Source organism: Coloeus monedula, assembly GCF_965178545.1.
Source record: "Coloeus monedula genome assembly, chromosome: 15".
NCBI classification, from domain to species: Eukaryota; Metazoa; Chordata; class Aves; order Passeriformes; family Corvidae; genus Coloeus; species Coloeus monedula.
In genome coordinates, this window is record NC_138795.1 from 16,684,191 (window position 1) to 16,700,555 (window position 16,365).

The window sequence follows — 16,365 nt, forward strand, 5'->3', positions numbered from 1 at the left end:
GGGTTTTACAGTGCTCTCATTGCTGGGAAGGGTAAGCAGAAGTCAAATTGATTGCTGAGGCAGGGGAAGCAAATTATGCCTTGTCACAGAGGTGAATGTGGCAGTGACACTGAGTAGGGTCCGGCTATGTCCTGATGTGAATGGTGACCTTGAGCACTGGGAGGACTTGTCTGAGGGAACCTGGAATAATTTTTAAGAGAATGGGTCATGTTGTAAGAGGAGAGGAATGGAAATGATGTCCTTTTCTGGAGAATAACTGTTTTGGACTGGGGAATGGAGGATACTTAGAGGAAAGCAGGAGCCAGGATGGGCACAGAGTGTTTCTGCCCAGGATCCTTTCCCAAGTTCCAAGGGTGTGAAGTTGGAGGCCTTCTGGATCTTGAGATGATATGTGCTGTTGAAATGGCCACAGAGTCCTTTGAGGTTATGAATATCTCCCATCAGAGACAGTCCCTTGTGCTGCCACTGGCCTGACATGTGGAATGTGCTGGATAAGAGTTGGTAACATTCAGACTCCTGAAGGTTTTTGCTGCTGCTGCTGCTTTGGGAGTGTTGTTGTGGGAGGGTAGCACTTCAAACTGCTTTCCATGTGTATTGTAGGGCGTTTATACCAGCTTCCACAGCTCTTGCCATGGTGGGTCTGTGCTCCTCTTCAGACACGATTTTCATGGCAGTTGAGGGGGTGGCTGTAATCTTGTTGAGCTTTTCTTCCCCTTCCTGTGCTCTTGCAGAGTCGGTGTGGGTAGAGATGGTGTGTGCTGTTATCACACACGGCTCCTTCTGGTGTCTGGATTGTACACACCAAACATCCTCATCTACAGAGCAGCCCAGGTCTGGTTTTCTGTGGTAGAAATTCTCCCACCCAGTTGTCATTTTGAGTGCACTTGTGCTTCATCTTTTGGTGTGAGCTCTTGAAGGAGGAGATCTGTGGGGACTGGGATGAGAACTGTTCATGACTCTAATCACAAAACCTTTAAGAACTCGATTTGTATTTGAAATTACCGAAAAGACACAAAGCATCCTGGCATGTGGGAAGAGTCCAAGAGTCACAGAATGGATTTACAGCACTCTACATCATATTCTTTGTGCCAGGCATGGGAGAAGGGGAGGATTTGAATACATCATTGCGGACGAAATGGAGAATGTCTGCTTAATAGTGGAGATCCCAGTTTGCAGGGTGTAAGACAGATGATTGCAGTGGAATATCACGAGGAGGGTCCCACCACACAGTGCTGCTCTCCTGGGATCCTCTCAGGACACCCAGAGGTTCTGCATATCTTAGGGCAGTTCTTTCTGGTATTGCTGCTGGTGGAGACATCTGCCCTGTGTGCCTTTAATTACTTGGGTTTGATGTGGAATGTTGTTGGTCAAAGAGAAGCTTTTTGAAATTTGGATCATGCTGCCGTGCCTTCTGTGAACGTTTCATTGGTTGCCTTTGCTCTTAGCCTTGCTAGAGAGTGGAAGGATTGGTCTTGTATTCAAGATGTTGCCTTAACTTGCATTTCAATAAAGTGGATTGGAACATTTTGTTTTTCTTTTCTCCTCTCTAATCAGACCTGCCCAACCTTTAATTTTTGCAGTGTTTTCATTATTTGTTTTGGTTTTTTCCCTGTCATATTGGCAAAGTGTTGGTAATGTTGGATGAAACGCAGACTGCTGATTTTGGCAGCTGTCAGGTGTCAGATGCTGAGTGGTTTCCCACTGGTGTTGGGAGTCCCTTTTCTGCCTGAACTCAGATGAGAGTTTGAGAGAACTGTCTGTAGTTTACAGGTTTGCTTCCATCTGCCATTTTCATAGAAATACATAATGGGCACTGCACCCTGTTGGGTTTTTGCAGAACTTGAGTTATTTTTTTAATGTCCAGCTTCCCCAGAAATACTGATAATGTTAAGGGCAAATATCCCTTTAAACCAATTTCCGTCCCTGAGGATATTTCTTTTCTGAAGAAGGAACCACTCATGCCACAGGTAAGTGACTCACCTGAAGTGGATGTGTCTGAGATAGGTGTTCTTCAGCTTCTCTTCACTTGTGCCATCTTTATTTTGAATCATCACAATGTTGACCCTATGGGACAAACAAAGCATCATTGTCTGCTTTCGTACTTTCCCTGCAGCTTCCAGGCACAGCTGGGTGGGTGGCAGCCACTGGGAATGGAGGAGGGACCACAGTCCACCTCAGGGAGTGGCTGTGTTGGGAGTCACGGGGATGTTCTTAGCGCCAATGCCGTGGTGTTACCTCGGTGCATTTTGTTTGACTGTGTGACAGGGGCATCCTGCGAATGGTTGGGAGGTTTTCTGTGGGGAGCAATGCTCGTAGATACTGAGGATGTGGGTGTGTTGTCGTGGCAGTGCATTCCTGCCTTAAAGGGAAGGCATAAACCTGACAGGTAGAAAACGAGTCAGGAAGCATCGAGATACATGAAGAGTGCTCAGGACCAGTGGTTGCCCCACGCTTTTTAAAGTCTTTATGGAGCACTGTCGTGCTGGGCTGTGATAGCTTTGAGTTCCTGAAGGAGAAACTCTCCTGAGTTTTTTGACTCTTTCAGGCTTGCTTGCACAGATGTCTCAGTAGCCGTGGCTTCAGCTTTTGTGTCAGAGAGTGGTGGAACCTGTTCTGATATACAAGAGCTGTTCTTTGGCGTGTGATTGCCTTGCTGTGTTATTGCTGCATCCTTGAGAGTACTGGAGGCTGAAAAGTGTGGCCTTTATCCTGGAAAATGGGGAAGTTGTAAGTGCATGGACAGGAGGAAAGCAGGAATATTTTTACTTCTCGGAAGAGATGGAGGGCAGAAGGAAAGAGGAAGGAGAGCCTTTGCCAAAGAATATCTCCCTACACCAAGTCGAGAATGTCATAGACATGGTAAGATTACTCCCTTCTTGGTAAGGGAAAAATGAAGAGAGGATGGAAATGGAAGAAAATTGGAAGCAAGCAAGAAAGCAGTAGATAGAGAGCAAGGGAGAAACTGTAATTGAATTTACTGGCATGTCACTGACACTTCTACTCTACACAAAAAGGGAGGAAGGGGATAAAGGAGGGAAAAAAGGAAAGGAAGAAGAGAAAGAAAACCAGAAAGAAGATGCTAGGAAGAAATGACAGAAGGAGGTGATTAAGAATGGAAAATGCCGAAGAGAAGAAATTAAAAAACGGGATTACTCACCGAGGATGCCTCTAACTCCCGACCAGAGCTGGTTCCCACCAGCCTCCGCCTGGATTAGAATCCAGTGCTCCGGCGTTGATGCCACGTAATTAAGAGTTGGTGGATCCGAATTCTTTTGTTTACCGCGCGGCGCCGGAGGCGACTGGCGAGATACCAGAAGGGATACAGAAGAGAGCAGTGAAAAAAAGCCCAAAGGATAAAATAAAAAAGGAGCACTTTTGGAAGAGACGGCGGAGGAGATGGGCATGACGGAGCGGAGGCGCGGGCGCTGTGGCGGAGCGTGTGAGGCGGCGGAGCAGCGCACGGTGTCGCTGCAGGCTCAGGAACGGCGTCTGGGCGGCTCCGCCCCGGTGCGGCGGAGAGCCCGGCTGTGAGCGCGGGGGGGCGGCGCGGGCCGGGCAGCAGAGCCGGTGCGTCCGGGCGGCGGCGGGGAGCCGTGCGGGGCCCGTGCCGGGGCCGGCAGCCACAGCGGCACAGGCGGCACAGGCGGCGGCGATGGGGGAGCGTTGTTGTGCGGTGGTGCGGGTGCTGGTGCTGCAGGCGGCCTGGGCGCTGTCGGGCGGGCAGGTGCGGTACTCGGTGCCGGAGGAAGCCAAGGCCGGCACGGTGGTGGGCCGTCTGGCGCAGGACCTGGGCCTGGAGGCGGGCGAGGCGGAGGCGCGGCGGCTGCGGCTGGTGGCGCAGGGCCGGCGGGCGAGCGTGGAGGTGAGCGGGGCGAGCGGCGCGCTGCTGGTGAGCTCGCGGCTCGACCGGGAGGAGCTGTGCGGCAAGAGCGCGCCGTGCGCGCTGCGGCTGGAGGTGCTGGTGGAGCGGCCGCTGCGCGTCTTCCATGTGCAGCTGGAGGTCACCGACATCAACGACAATGCCCCCATCTTCCCCGCCGCCCGGAAAAACCTCAGCATCGCGGAATCATCTCTGCCGGGGTCTCGTTTCCCGCTGGAGGGCGCGTCGGATGCGGATATCGGAGCGAACGCTCAGCTCTCCTATACACTCAGCCCCAGCGAGCACTTCTCCCTGGATTTACAAAAATCCAATGAGCAAAATATTGAACCTGAACTCGTTTTAACGAAATCTCTGGACCGCGAGACGATTCCCGTTCACCGGTTGGTGCTGACGGCGAGTGACGGGGGCCGGCCGTCTCTGACAGGAACAATGGAGCTGGTGATCTCAGTTTTGGATGCCAACGACAACGCGCCTCAGTTCAACCAGTCCGTGTATAAAGTGCAGCTGCCGGAGAGTGCATTAGAGGGGACGCTGGTGACGCGGGTGAACGCCACAGACTGGGACGAAGGAAGTAATAGCGAAGTGACCTATACTGTGACTAACTTCCTTCCCCCAAGTGGACGGGATGTGATTTCCGTCAATCCGAATACTGGGGAGATTCACCTCACAGCAGCCCTGGACTTCGAGGAAGTCAGTATATTTGATTTTCGTATTGAAGCGAGGGATAAAGGGACACCCCCGCTGTCGAGTCACTGCAAGGTGGTGCTGGAGGTGCTGGACGTGAACGACAACGCGCCGGAGGTGTGGGTGACGTCGCTGTCGGTGCCGGTGCCGGAGGACGCGTCGGTGGGGACGGTGGTGGCCCTGCTGAGCGTGTCGGACCGGGACTCGGGGGCGAACGGTCGCGTGCGGTGCTGGGTGTGGCCGGCGTCGCCGTTCGGTCTGGAGGCGACGTTCGCGGGCTCGTACTCGCTGGTGCTGCGCGAGGCGCTGGACCGGGAGCGGGTGTCGGAGTACGAGGTGGAGGTGCGTGCGGAGGACGGCGGGGCGCCGGCGCTGCGCGGCAGGCGCGGGCTGCGGGTGGCGGTGTCGGACGTGAACGACAACGCGCCGGCGTTCGCGCAGGCCGTGTACACGGTGCTGGCGCGGGAGAACAACGCGGCGGGCGCGGAGCTGGCGCGGCTGTGGGCGCGGGACCCGGACGAGGCGGGCAACGGGCGCGTGAGCTACTCGGTGTGGGAGGGCGGCGTGGGCGGCGGGTGGCGTCCGGCGTCGAGCTACGTGTCGGTGGACGCGGAGAGCGGGCGTCTGTGGGCGCTGCAGCCCTTGGACTACGAGGAGCTGCAGGTGCTGCAGTTCGAGGTGCGTGCGGTGGACGCGGGCGAGCCGCCGCTGTGCGGCAACGCCACGGTGCAGCTGTTCGTGCTGGACGAGAACGACAACGCGCCGGCGCTGCTGCCGCCTGCGGGCTCGGCGCCGGAGGCGGGCGGCGTGGCGGGCGAGGCGGCGGCGGCGGCGGCGGCGGCGGGCTCGGTGTCGGTGTCGGGCACGCTGTGGGCGTGGGCGGCGTGGGGGGCGCCGGCGGGGCAGGTGGTGGCGAAGATCCGCGCCGTGGACGCCGACTCGGGCTACAACGCGTGGCTGCGCTACGAGCTGTGGGAGCCGCGGGGCAAGGGCCCGTTCCGCGTGGGGCTCTACAGCGGCGAGGTGAGCACGGCGCGGGCGCTGGAGGAGGCGGACGGCCCTCGCCAGAGGCTGCTGATCGTGGTGCGCGACCACGGCGAGCCGGCGCGCTCGGCCACGGCCACGCTCAGCGTGTCGCTGGTGGAGGCCGCCGAGGCGGCGCTGGCCGCGGCCGCGGGATCGTCGTCGTCGTCGTCGTCGCGCTCGGCGGCGGGCGCGGAGATGGGCGCTGGTGCGGCGAGTGCGGCGACGAACGTGTGGCTGGTGGTGGCCATCTGCGCGGTGTCGAGCCTGTTCCTGCTGGCCGTGGTGCTGTACGGGGCGTCGCGCTGGGCGCCGCGGGCGGCCGTGCTGTCGGGGCCCGGGCCCACGACGCTCGTGTGCGCCAGCGAAGTGGGCAGCTGGTCGTACTCGCAGCGCCACAGCCGGAGCCTGTGCGTGGCGGACGGCGCGGGCAAGAGCGACCTCATGGTTTTCAGCCCCAACTTCCCTCCGCCGCCGCCCGGCCCCGCGGCCAAGGACACGCAGCCGGAGCCCTCCGCTCTCCTGGACACGGTCAGTGGCACCGCCTTGCTCGCCTCTACTCTGTCTCTTTCCCTTTGCCCCTTCTCTCTCATTTCCTAACCTGGCTCTGCTATTAGCCGGGCTCCGCCTTCTCGGCCTGAGGGCGATGGGTGCTTAAGTGAGTTCATTGCACCTTTGTATCTGCTGCCTGGTCCTTGCAGGGTAAGGGTAGTGCGGTAACCTCTTTGTGTAGACCCCTGAGATTTGCTGGTGTGGATGTGAATTGTTCCGGCCTAGAATGAAATCACTGCTGGTTGCCATGGGGGCTGTCCTGTGATGCCTGGAGGTTTCCGTTTTGGAGACAACGCTCCTGCTTGCTGGTTGTGTAGATTTTCCACCCGAGCTTGCTGAAGCTGTGCAGGACAGGCTGTGACGGTGACAGTCCCCCAAGTGCTGTGTACCTCCTCATTGCCTTTGCTGACTGTGGTGGTATCACATGTGGTTTCTTCTGTGCCCTCATGTTCTGTCATGTGTCCTCTACAAGCGATGTGAGGCAAGGTGACCAGCTGGACTTGTGTTTCCACGTCATTATTAAAACTGGGAAGGCTTTGTGGTCTTTTCATGTTTTGTTTCACGCCCAGATTTTGTTAGCTGCAGTTGTTAACTTGCATTCCTGGCTGGAGAGGTGGCTTGATGGACCCTGACCTTTTGTTGACATGTTTTTTTCAATATTTACATTTGGAACACCTTTACAATTCCTTTGCAATTCCTCTTCTAAACAACAACGAGAAAAAAATCCTACTACCAATTTTTTCTCCACAGTAGATATCCGTTGTATTGGTGTGTTCATCACCACGTTGTTTGGTCTCTCTCAGCAAGACATCAGTGTCCATTGCCATGAGAGCAGTCCTGTATAGAAAATGTTGGTGTCAGATCTGTAACACTGCCAGAGCTCAAGGTGCAGCTGCAGAGTGTGCCAGACCATGTATGTGATGCCACCTGTGTGGGTTTTACAGTGCTCTCATTGCTGGGAAGGGTAAGCAGAAGTCAAATTGATTGCTGAGGTAGGGGAAGCAAATTGTGCCTTGTCACAGAGGTGAATGTGGCAGTGACACTGAGTAGGGTCCGGCTATGTCCTGATGTGAATGGTGACCTTGAGCACTGGGAGGACTTGTCTGAGGGAACCTGGAATAATTTTTAAGAGAATGGGTCATGTTGTAAGAGGAGAGGAATGGAAATGATGTCCTTTTCTGGAGAATAACTGTTTTGGACTGGGGAATGGAGGATACTTAGAGGAAAGCAGGAGCCAGGATGGGCACAGAGTGTTTCTGCCCAGGATCCTTTCCCAAGTTCCAAGGGTGTGAAGTTGGAGGCCTTCTGGATCTTGAGAGTATATGTGCTATTGAAATGGCCACAGAGTCCTTTGAGGTTATGAATATCTCCCATCAGAGACAGTCCCTTGTGCTGCCACTGGCCTGACATGTGGAATGTGCTGGATAAGAGTTGGTAACATTCAGACTCCTGAAGGTTTTTGCTGCTGCTGCTGCTTTGGGAGTGTTGTTGTGGGAGGGTAGCACTTCAAACTGCTTTCCATGTGTATTGTAGGGCGTTTATACCAGCTTCCACAGCTCTTGCCATGGTGGGTCTGTGCTCCTCTTCAGACACGATTTTCATGGCAGTTGAGGGGGTGGCTGTAATCTTGTTGAGCTTTTCTTCCCCTTCCTGTGCTCTTGCAGAGTCAGGGTGGGTAGAGATGGTGTGTGCTGTTATCACACACGGCTCCTTCTGGTGTCTGGATTGTACACACCAAACATCCTCATCTACAGAGCAGCCCAGGTCTGGTTTTCTGTGGTAGAAATTCTCCCACCCAGTTGTCATTTTGAGTGCACTTGTGCTTCATCTCTTGGTGTGGTCTCTTGAAAGAGAAGATCTGTGGGGACTGGGATGAGAACTGTTCATGACTCTAATCACAAAACCTTTAAGAACTCGATTTGTATTTGAAATTACTGAAAAGACACAAAGCATCCTGGCATGTGGGAAGAGTCCAAGAGTCACAGAATGGATTTGCAGCACTCTACATCATATTCTTTGTGCCAGGCATGGGAGAAGGGGAGGATTTGAGTACATCATTGGGGAGGAAATGGAGAATGTCTGCTTAACTGGAGATCCCAGTTCGCAGGGTGTAAGACAGATGATTACAGTGGAATATCACGAGGAGGGTCCCACCACACAGTGCTGCTCTCCTGGGATCCTCTCAGGACACCCACTGGTTCTGCGTATCTTAGGGCAGTGTTGTTCTTTCTGGTATTGCTGCTGGTGGAGACATCTGCCCTGCGTGCCTTTAATTACTTGGGTTTGATGTGGAATGTTGTTGGTCAAAGAGAAGCTTTTTGAAATTTGGATCATGCTGCCGTGCCTTCTCTGAATCTTTCCCTCATTATCTCTCTGCTCTTAGTCTTGCTAGATTGGTCTTGGTATGCAAGGTGTTGCCAAAACTTGCATTTCAATACAGCAGAATGAGGGGTTTTGTTTTATTCTCTTCTCTATCAAACTGCATATGATTTTGTTTTGCTGGGTTTGTTTGTTGTTTGGTTTATTTCCTGTTTCTCATTGTCGATGTGGCAGATATTTGTGCCATTTCCCATCAGCGTGGGGGATGTCTATTCTGCTCTCCTGAGCTAAGTGTCACTTTGAGAGCATTTCTGTAGCTTACAGGTCTGCTTCCTTCTTCCCCTGTGAGAGAAGTGCATAATGGGCACTGCACACTGTCCAGTTTTTGTTGAACAGAGGTGATTTTTTCTGTCTAGCTTCCTCAGAAACACTGGTAATGTTATGGGCAAATATCCTTTAAAACCAACTTTCCTGCCCTGAAAATATTTCTTTTCTGAAGAAGGAACCAGTTAAGAAGAGGTAAGTCGTACAGCGAAAGTGGATGTTCTCGAGACAAGTGTACTTTAGTTCCTGTTCAGTTGTGGCATCTTTTTTGTTGAATCAGCAGAATGTTCACCCTATTGTACCAATAAAGCACAGTTACCTGCTCTCACCTTTTTTGATGCTTCCAGGCAGTGCTTGAGTGGGTGACAGCAGGCAGGAACGGAGGAGCGACCAAAATCCATTTCACTAAATAGATGTGTAGGAGGTCAAGAGGCTGTTCTTAGTGACAATGTTGTGGTGTTACTTTCGTGGCTTTTGTTTGACTGTGTGACAAGTGGATCATTCCAGTGTGACTGAGTGGTTTTCCATGGGGCCTAATGCCCATGGACACCAAGGTTCTTGGTGTGCTGTCTAGGCAGCAAGTGTCTGCCAGAAATGAAGAGAACTTGGAAAATGCAGGTGGAAAGTGAATCAGGAAGGATCGAGGTACATGGCGAGTCCTCGGGAGCTGTGTTTGCCCAGTGTTTTTTCAGCATTCTTGGAGGATAGTCATGCTGGACTATGATGGGTTTGAGTTCCTGAATGAGAAACTCTCCTGGGTTTGGGCTCTTCCAAGGCAGTTTGCACAGATGTCCCAATAACTGCGGCTTCAGCTTGTGTGGCAGAGGATGGTGAGTCTCTTTTGATATAGCAGAGATGTTCTTTGCCATCTGACTGCCTTGTGTTATTGCTGGGTCCTTGAGAAGACTGGAGGCTGAAGAGTGTGACCTTCACCCTGAAGGAAGGGGAAGTTGCAGGTGCATGGACGGCAAGTAAGTTGTTTCCTGTCTACAGGGGTAGGAGGTGGCAGAGAGGAGAAATGAGACTCTGGCCCAAGGGCATGTCTGTAGTTCATGGCAGGGCTGCCGTGGGTATTTTAAAAATGTTTTGTTGAAGGAAAGAATGTACAGAAGATATATGTATGGAAGTAGAAGAGAAGGGGAGGCAACGACAAGAAAGGAGGAGAGTAAGGGAGAAGAGAAAGGAAGAAGGATGTAGAAAGAAGATTAACAAAAACCCCAAAAACCAGCCGAACAAAGTGGTATGGGAAAGAATCAGTTCAAAGAAGAAGAAAGAGAGATATTCCCAAACTGCGAGGATTTGGAAAATATTTTAGTGAAGGAAAAAAAAAGATCACAAGAGACAAGATGGAAACAGAAGAGCAGGAGGGAAAAGACCTAGAACAGGGATAAGCAGGAAAGAAAAGACACAGAGAAAGAACAAGGGAAGAGAAGGGAAAGAGGGAAAATGGAAGGGAAAAAAAGAAATAGGAGAAGGGAATAATAGTAAAGAAAAAAAGGAGCCTATGGAAATAAAAATAAAGTCAGAACGATAGTAAGAAATGAGGAACAGAATGGAAACATAAAACAGACGATAAAAGAGCTGACCGGCACGCTCCGACCTTACCTGCAGACGCTGAGTGGAGCTGGTTCCTAACAGTCTGGGTTAGAGCAGCACCAAACTTCAGCAATGATACTGCGTAACTAGCGCTGATGATTCTGAAATTGATGGTCTCTACCAGCGCGCCAGAGGCAACTGACGACTTTCCGGTGCGACTAAAGAATACAGAAGGGTGGGAAGATATGAGAAAAGAGTGGAAAGAATGGAAAGCGGCAGGACAGGAAACAAAAGAAGACAGAGAACGAAGAAAGAGAAAAGAGTACAATGAAAAAAAGCGAGAGGGAAACTAAATATGGCAAAAAAGAAGAAAATGCAGGAAGTAAGAAAAATGAAAACGCCAGCGAAGAAAGAAAAAGAACTGAAAGATTATTTGCAAACAAACAAGAAGAGATAAGGGGGAAAAAGAGGAGCAGGAAGAAACGGCTGAAAACATACCCACCGCGGGGCGGAGGAGATGGGCGCTGTGGCGGAGCGTGTGAGGCGGCGGAGCAGCGCACGGTGTCGCTGCAGGCTCAGGAACGGCGTCTGGGCGGCTCCGCCCCGGTGCGGCGGAGAGCCCGGCTGTGAGCGCGGGGGGGCGGCGCGGGCCGGGCAGCAGAGCCGGTGCGTCCGGGCGGCGGCGGGGAGCCGTGCGGGGCCCGTGCCGGGGCCGGCAGCCACAGCGGCACAGGCGGCACAGGCGGCGGCGATGGGGGAGCGTTGTTGTGCGGTGGTGCGGGTGCTGGTGCTGCAGGCGGCCTGGGCGCTGTCGGGCGGGCAGGTGCGGTACTCGGTGCCGGAGGAAGCCAAGGCCGGCACGGTGGTGGGCCGTCTGGCGCAGGACCTGGGCCTGGAGGCGGGCGAGGCGGAGGCGCGGCGGCTGCGGCTGGTGGCGCAGGGCCGGCGGGCGAGCGTGGAGGTGAGCGGGGCGAGCGGCGCGCTGCTGGTGAGCTCGCGGCTCGACCGGGAGGAGCTGTGCGGCAAGAGCGCGCCGTGCGCGCTGCGGCTGGAGGTGCTGGTGGAGCGGCCGCTGCGCGTCTTCCATGTGCAGCTGGAGGTCACCGACATCAACGACAATGCCCCCATCTTCCCCGCCGCCCGAAAAAACCTCAGTTTGTCGGAGAACTCCCCTACCGGGTCTCGTTTCCCGCTGGAGGGCGCGTCGGATGCGGATATCGGAGCGAACGCTCAGCTCTCCTATACACTCAGCGCCAGCGAGCACTTCAGAATAGAGGAAGAAAATAGTAACTCTCGCAGTAAGTCCCTGTTTCTGGTACTCACGAGATCTTTGGACCGCGAGACGATTCCCGTTCACCGGTTGGTGCTGACGGCGAGTGACGGGGGCCGGCCGTCTCTGACGGGCACCATGGAGTTGGTGATCTCGGTGCTGGACGTGAATGACAATGCACCCCAGTTCAACCAGTCAGTGTATAATGTAGTTTTGCCCGAGGACGCATTACAACGAACGCTAGTGGCGCGTGTGAATGCGACGGATCCGGACTTGGGAATATATGGAGAAGTAATTTATGAAATCGATACTGTTGTTCCTCCCTCTGCCTCAGATGTTTTCAGCATTGATGCGAACTCTGGGGAGATCCGACTGAGGGGCGAGCTAGACTTTGAGACATTTAATCTATACGACCTAAATGTAAAGGCAAAAGATAAGGGGACACCGCCGCTTCTGGGTCACTGCAAGGTGCTGGTGGAGGTGCTGGACGTGAACGACAACGCGCCGGAGGTGTGGGTGACGTCGCTGTCGGTGCCGGTGCCGGAGGACGCGTCGGTGGGGACGGTGGTGGCCCTGCTGAGCGTGTCGGACCGGGACTCGGGGGCGAACGGTCGCGTGCGGTGCTGGGTGTGGCCGGCGTCGCCGTTCGGTCTGGAGGCGACGTTCGCGGGCTCGTACTCGCTGGTGCTGCGCGAGGCGCTGGACCGGGAGCGGGTGTCGGAGTACGAGGTGGAGGTGCGTGCGGAGGACGGCGGGGCGCCGGCGCTGCGCGGCAGGCGCGGGCTGCGGGTGGCGGTGTCGGACGTGAACGACAACGCGCCGGCGTTCGCGCAGGCCGTGTACACGGTGCTGGCGCGGGAGAACAACGCGGCGGGCGCGGAGCTGGCGCGGCTGTGGGCGCGGGACCCGGACGAGGCGGGCAACGGGCGCGTGAGCTACTCGGTGTGGGAGGGCGGCGTGGGCGGCGGGTGGCGTCCGGCGTCGAGCTACGTGTCGGTGGACGCGGAGAGCGGGCGTCTGTGGGCGCTGCAGCCCTTGGACTACGAGGAGCTGCAGGTGCTGCAGTTCGAGGTGCGTGCGGTGGACGCGGGCGAGCCGCCGCTGTGCGGCAACGCCACGGTGCAGCTGTTCGTGCTGGACGAGAACGACAACGCGCCGGCGCTGCTGCCGCCTGCGGGCTCGGCGCCGGAGGCGGGCGGCGTGGCGGCCGAGGCGGCGGCGGCGGCGGCGGGCTCGGTGTCGGTGTCGGGCACGCTGTGGGCGTGGGCGGCGTGGGGGGCGCCGGCGGGGCAGGTGGTGGCGAAGATCCGCGCCGTGGACGCCGACTCGGGCTACAACGCGTGGCTGCGCTACGAGCTGTGGGAGCCGCGGGGCAAGGGCCCGTTCCGCGTGGGGCTCTACAGCGGCGAGGTGAGCACGGCGCGGGCGCTGGAGGAGGCGGACGGCCCTCGCCAGAGGCTGCTGATCGTGGTGCGCGACCACGGCGAGCCGGCGCGCTCGGCCACGGCCACGCTCAGCGTGTCGCTGGTGGAGGCCGCCGAGGCGGCGCTGGCCGCGGCCGCGGGATCGTCGTCGTCGTCGTCGTCGCGCTCGGCGGCGGGCGCGGAGATGGGCGCTGGTGCGGCGAGTGCGGCGACGAACGTGTGGCTGGTGGTGGCCATCTGCGCGGTGTCGAGCCTGTTCCTGCTGGCCGTGGTGCTGTACGGGGCGTCGCGCTGGGCGCCGCGGGCGGCCGTGCTGTCGGGGCCCGGGCCCACGACGCTCGTGTGCGCCAGCGAAGTGGGCAGCTGGTCGTACTCGCAGCGCCACAGCCGGAGCCTGTGCGTGGCGGACGGCGCGGGCAAGAGCGACCTCATGGTTTTCAGCCCCAACTTCCCTCCGCCGCCGCCCGGCCCCGCGGCCAAGGACACGCAGCCGGAGCCCTCCGCTCTCCTGGACACGGGCAGTGGCACCGCCTTGCTCGCCTCTGTCTCTTTCCCTTTGTCCCTTCTCTCGCATTTCCTAACCTGGCTCTGCTATTAGCCGGGCTCCGCCTTCTCGGCCTGAGGGCGATGGGTGCTTAAGTGAGTTCATTGCACCTTTGTATCTGCTGCCTGGTCCTTGCAGGGTAAGGGTAGTGCGGTAACCTCTTTGTGTAGACCCCTGAGATTTGCTGGTGTGGATGTGAATTGTTCCGGCCTAGAATGAAATCACTGCTGGTTGCCATGGGAGCTGTCCTGTGATGCCTGGAGGTTTCCGTTTTGGAGACAACGCTCCTGCTTGCTGGTTGTGTAGATTTTCCACACGAGCTTGCTGAAGCCGTGCAGGACAGGCTGTGACGGTGACAGTCCCCCAAGTGCTGTGTACCTCCTCATTGCCTTTGCTGACTGTGGTGGTATCACATGTGGTTTCTTCTGTGCCCTCATGTTCTGTCATGTGTCCTCTACAAGCGATGTGAGGCAAGGTGACCAGCTGGACTTGTGTTCCCACGTCATTATTAAAACTGGGAAGGCTTTGTGGTCTTTTCATGTTTTGTTTCACGCCCAGATTTTGTTAGCTGCAGTTGTTAACTTGCATTCCTGGCTGGAGAGGTGGCTTGATGGACCCTGACCTTTTGTTGACATGTTTTTTTTAATATTTACATTTGGAACACCTTTACAATTCCTTTGCAATTCCTCTTCTAAACAACAACGAGAAAAAAATCCTACTACCAATTTTTTCTACACAGTAAATATCCGTTGTATTGGTGTGTTCATCACCACGTTGCTTGGTCTCTCTCAGCAAGACATCAGTGTCCATTGCCATGAGAGCAGTCCTGTATAGAAAATATTGGTGTCAGATCTGTAACACTGCCAGAGCTCAAGGTGCAGCTGCAGAGTCTGCCAGACCATGTATGTGATGCCACCTGTGTGGGTTTTACAGTGCTCTCATTGCTGGGAAGGGTAAGCAGAAGTCGAATTGATTGCTGAGGTAGGGGAAGCAAATTGTGCCTTGTCACAGAGGTGAATGTGGCAGTGACACTGAGTAGGGTCCGGCTATGTCCTGATGTGAATGGTGACCTTGAGCACTGGGAGGACTTGTCTGAGGGAACCTGGAATAATTTTTAAGAGAATGGGTCATGTTGTAAGAGGAGAGGAATGGAAATGATGTCCTTTTCTGGAGAATAACTGTTTTGGACTGGGGAATGGAGGATGCTTAGAGGAAAGCAGGAGCCAGGATGGGCACAGAGTGTTTCTGCCCAGGATCCTTTCCCAAGTTCCAAGGGTGTGAAGTTGGAGGGCTTCTGGATCTTGAAAGAATATGTGCTATTGAAATGGCCACAGAGTCCTTTGAGGTTATGAATATCTCCCATCAGAGACAGTCCCTTGTGCTGCCACTGGCCTGACATGTGGAATGTGCTGGATAAGAGTTGGTAACATTCAGACTCCTGAAGGTTTTTGCTGCTGCTGCTGCTTTGGGAGTGTTGTTGTGGGAGGGTAGCACTTCAAACTGCTTTCCATGTGTATTGTAGGGCGTTTATACCAGCTTCCACAGCTCTTGCCATGGTGGGTCTGTGCTCCTCTTCAGACACGATTTTCATGGCAGTTGAGGGGGTGGCTGTAATCTTGTTGAGCTTTTCTTCCCCTTCCTGTGCTCTTGCAGAGTCGGTGTGGGTAGAGATGGTGTGTGCTGTTATCACACACGGCTCCTTCTGGTGTCTGGATTGTACACACCAAACATCCTCACCTACAGAGCAGCCCAGGTCTGGTTTTCTGTGGTAGAAATTCTCCCACCCAGTTGTCATTTTGAGTGCACTTGTGCTTCATCTCTTGGTGTGGTCTCTTGAAAGAGAAGATCTGTGGGGACTGGGATGAGAACTGTTCATGACTCTAATCACAAAACCTTTAAGAACTCGATTTGTATTTGAAATTACCGAAAAGACACAAAGCATCCTGGCATGTGGGAAGAGTCCAAGAGTCACAGAATGGATTTGCAGCACTCTACATCATATTCTTTGTGCCAGGCATAAGGGAAGGGGAGGATTTGAATACATCATTGGGGAGGAAATGGAGAATGTCTGCTTAATAGTGGAGATCCCAGTTCGCAGGGTGTAAGACAGATGATTACAGTGGAATATCACGAGGAGGGTCCCACCACACAGTGCTGCTCTCCTGGGATCCTCTCAGGACACCCAGAGGTTCTGCGTATCTTAGGGCAGTGTTGTTCTTTCTGGTACTGCTGCTGGTGGAGACATCTGCCCTGTGTGCCTTTAATTACTTGGGTTTGATGTGGAATGTTGTTGGTCAAAGAGAAGCTTTTTGAAATTTGGATCATGCTGCTGTGCCTTCTGTGAACATTTCATTGGTTGCCTTTGCTCTTAGCCTTGCTAGAGAGGGGAAGGATTGGTCTTGTATTCAAGATGTTGCCTTAACTTGCATTTCAATAAAGTAGATTGGAACATTTTGTTTTTCTTTTCTCCTCTCTAATAAGACCTGCCCAACCTTTTAATTTTTGCAGTGTTTTCTTTATTTGTTTTGCTTTTTTCCCTGTCATATTGGCAAAGTGTTGGTAATGTTGGATGAAACGCAGACTGCTGATTTTGGCAGCTGTCAGGTGTCAGATGCTGAGTGGTTTCCCACTGGTGTAGGGAGTCCCCTTTCTGCCAGAACTCAGTTTAATTTTGAGAGAATTGTCTGTAATTTACAGGTCTGCTTCCATCCTCCATTGTGATAGAAATACATAATGGGCACTGTATTCTATTCAGTTTTTGCAGAACTTGAGTAATTTTTTTAATGTCCAGCTTCCCCAGAAATACTAA

General features: G+C 54.4%; 3 protein-coding genes across 3 annotated transcripts in view; all 3 read left to right on the plus strand.

Annotated features, from left to right (window-relative positions):
* The window catches only part of LOC309578479 (protocadherin alpha-C2-like), a gene marked incomplete at its 5' end in the record, with an annotated part of 148,128 nt that overhangs the window by 18,228 nt on the left and 113,535 nt on the right, over positions 1 to 16,365 (plus strand). The gene's annotated exons all lie outside the window — the stretch shown is intronic.
* LOC309578487 (protocadherin alpha-6-like) lies at positions 3,653 to 6,207 on the plus strand (the record flags this gene model as incomplete). The annotated part of the gene is made up of 1 exon (XM_082291169.1): positions 3,653 to 6,207. One exon carries the CDS (start codon positions 3,653 to 3,655, stop codon positions 6,185 to 6,187), a length of 2,535 nt encoding a protein of 844 aa, XP_082147295.1. The 3' UTR covers positions 6,188 to 6,207.
* Positions 11,070 to 13,610, plus strand: LOC309578631 (protocadherin alpha-13-like; the record flags this gene model as incomplete). The annotated part of the gene is made up of 1 exon (XM_082291395.1): positions 11,070 to 13,610. The coding sequence occupies one exon, from the start codon at positions 11,070 to 11,072 to the stop codon at positions 13,608 to 13,610; it is 2,541 nt and encodes an 846-aa protein (XP_082147521.1).